This window comes from Monoraphidium neglectum, assembly GCF_000611645.1.
Source record: "Monoraphidium neglectum strain SAG 48.87 unplaced genomic scaffold scaffold00057, whole genome shotgun sequence".
Taxonomy (NCBI): domain Eukaryota; kingdom Viridiplantae; phylum Chlorophyta; class Chlorophyceae; order Sphaeropleales; family Selenastraceae; genus Monoraphidium; species Monoraphidium neglectum.
The window spans coordinates 17,666-19,840 of NW_014013571.1; the positions used below are offsets into that span (position 1 = coordinate 17,666).

Sequence of the window (2,175 nt, forward strand, 5' to 3'; positions counted from 1 at the left end):
CGCGGCCGCAAGCTGCTGGCAAGAATGCAGGTGCGCTGCCTGCCGGCCCTGCCAGCCTCCTCTCCTGGCACCAGCCTCGTCACGCCTGCCAACTCAGCGGATCGCCGTGATGAGCAGCGGTGAAGCTGGGCGCATTGGTGCCGCCTCAAGTGGGGCGGTCGGCAGCCACTAATTGCCATTGCCACAGCGCGCTGCAACCCGCCCGTCATAATCACCAAGGGCTGCAGCATGCATGGGCCCAGCTCACTTGCGTGCGGACGACGTGCTTCGCAACTGTGCCCCACGAATCGCCAGCCTCCCACCAGCATGGGCGGCCGCCATCAGCGCGGCCCAGGCTTGACGCCTCCTAATGACGGTGCCAACACATCTGACCTTGAAACCTGCAAATGCTCCACGCAATTTGGGGGGGGGAAGGCGGTGGTGTAAAAGGGGGATGTGGCTGCAAGCTGCTGGCGCATCCCCTCAACGCGAGGGCGCTGCCAGCCCTGTGTGGTGTGTGGGTCTCCTCGGTCTCCTGGCCGCATCCTGGCCGCAACCTCAGCGGATCGCCACGACGAGCAGCGGTGAAGCTGTGCGCATGGGTGCGGCGTGATCACGGGCGACTGGACGGCAGTTGCATTGAGGCGAGAGCGTGCGCGCTCGGCAACCCTCCTATTAGAACACACAGTTTCGTAATCACCGTTGTGTTTTGGCGTTGATGTCGCGAGCAGTTAACACGCCTCTCCTGCCTCACCTGTGGGTGTGTGGGTGAGTGTGCATGCTTCCACGCTGAGTGTGTTTGTGGGTTCCCGGGCACACGCGTGTGAGTGCGTGTTTGGGGGGGGGGGGGCGCGCGCGCGCTTGCACCCATGCGCACGTGCATACACCTGCAGACACGCAGCACATCTTTGCACGTGTGGTGCAAACGACAAGCGACAGCCACGCCACACACATTACTACTGAGGATGCCTGTCAGATGTCTTGTCTGTCCTTGCAATCGATGCGATCGGCCAGCATAAGGCAAGCCTGAGCAACGGGCACACAGCTTGCGCCGCTCGTGGTGCGCACACTGCGCACACCCTGCAAGTGCAAGTGCTGCATCCTCACGGGGTGCACACGCGAGTGGAGCACAGCAGCTGCACTGCTCATGGCTGTGCGCCAATGTGCATGGATGGTGCAGCGTCGCCCAGCTTGCGCGAGTGCTTATGCAAGGCACTGCTGGCCCACGAGGACGTCGGTGGTGATGAGGTTCAGCACCGGCTTGCGGCCGGTCGACTTGCACACGCAGCCGGCATCGAAGTCCTTGTTGGTGATCGTGACACCACCGGACAGCGTGGGGCTGACGGTCGAGTCGCTGGCGGTGGCGCACGACGAGATGTCCGTGAACCTGCAGCAGCCGGATGAAGTAGGTCAGGAGATCATGGTCAGAGTAATTTCGTTTGCAGCGCAACGCCTTAGCAGCCATTGCCACGCAGGGCGTAACAATCTTAACTCCAATCCTGATGCAGCGCATGTTACCACGATTGGTGCAGGAGGCAGGAATACGAGCGAGGGACATCCCTGTTGGTTGATGGCATTTCACAACAAGTGCCTTCGTGATTGCACTGCGCAACACACCTGCTCTTGCTGCAGGTGGCGACGATGGTGTGCTGGCGACCGATGACAAACCGCTGCACCGACTCGAACTCCAGACCCAAGGTGCCGTTGTTGCAAGTGGCGGTGGCAGCACCGGCAGTGAGGAACTTGTTGGTGCACCTGAGGGGGTTGCTCCTGCTCGGCTTGGGCACGCACACCTGAGCAAGACGGAGTAAAGCAGGTGAGGAGTTGAGCTTTCATAATGATTGCGAACAGCCGGAGGGCTGCTTTGCCGACGCATGCACAAATGGAACCAGCCATCGCAAAGGGTCCAGCCTCCATCCAACGGTGGGGCAGGGGGCAGCACATACCTTGGCAGCGAACCCAACGCTGAAGGGGTAGTTGGCCGGGATATGGGTGACATTGAACTTGGGCAGCTTGGTGGTCCTGTAGAGTGCGCAGGGGGTAAATAGCAAATCAGTGCTTGCCGTGTGGTCTCTTCACCCCTCTGTGTCGCATCCACCAAAACTACAGCCTTGAGCAGCGGGCACATGCGCCAATGATCCAGCTGCTGGGCCCTACAACCTAGCATTGTACAAGTACCACACACCATGCCTCTGA

At 60.9% G+C, this 2,175-nt stretch overlaps 1 protein-coding gene across 1 annotated transcript in view; it reads right to left on the bottom strand.

Moving 5' to 3' along the window:
• Positions 1-1,182: 1,182 nt before the first annotated feature.
• MNEG_0673 (hypothetical protein) overlaps positions 1,183-2,175 on the bottom strand; it is a gene marked incomplete at both ends in the record, with an annotated part of 6,705 nt that continues 5,712 nt past the window's right edge. The window contains 3 exons of the mRNA XM_014050843.1: positions 1,183-1,366; positions 1,597-1,772; positions 1,926-2,001. Coding sequence (XP_013906297.1) covers positions 1,183-1,366; positions 1,597-1,772; positions 1,926-2,001 — 436 coding nt within the window. The remainder of the gene's footprint in view (positions 1,367-1,596; positions 1,773-1,925; positions 2,002-2,175) is intronic.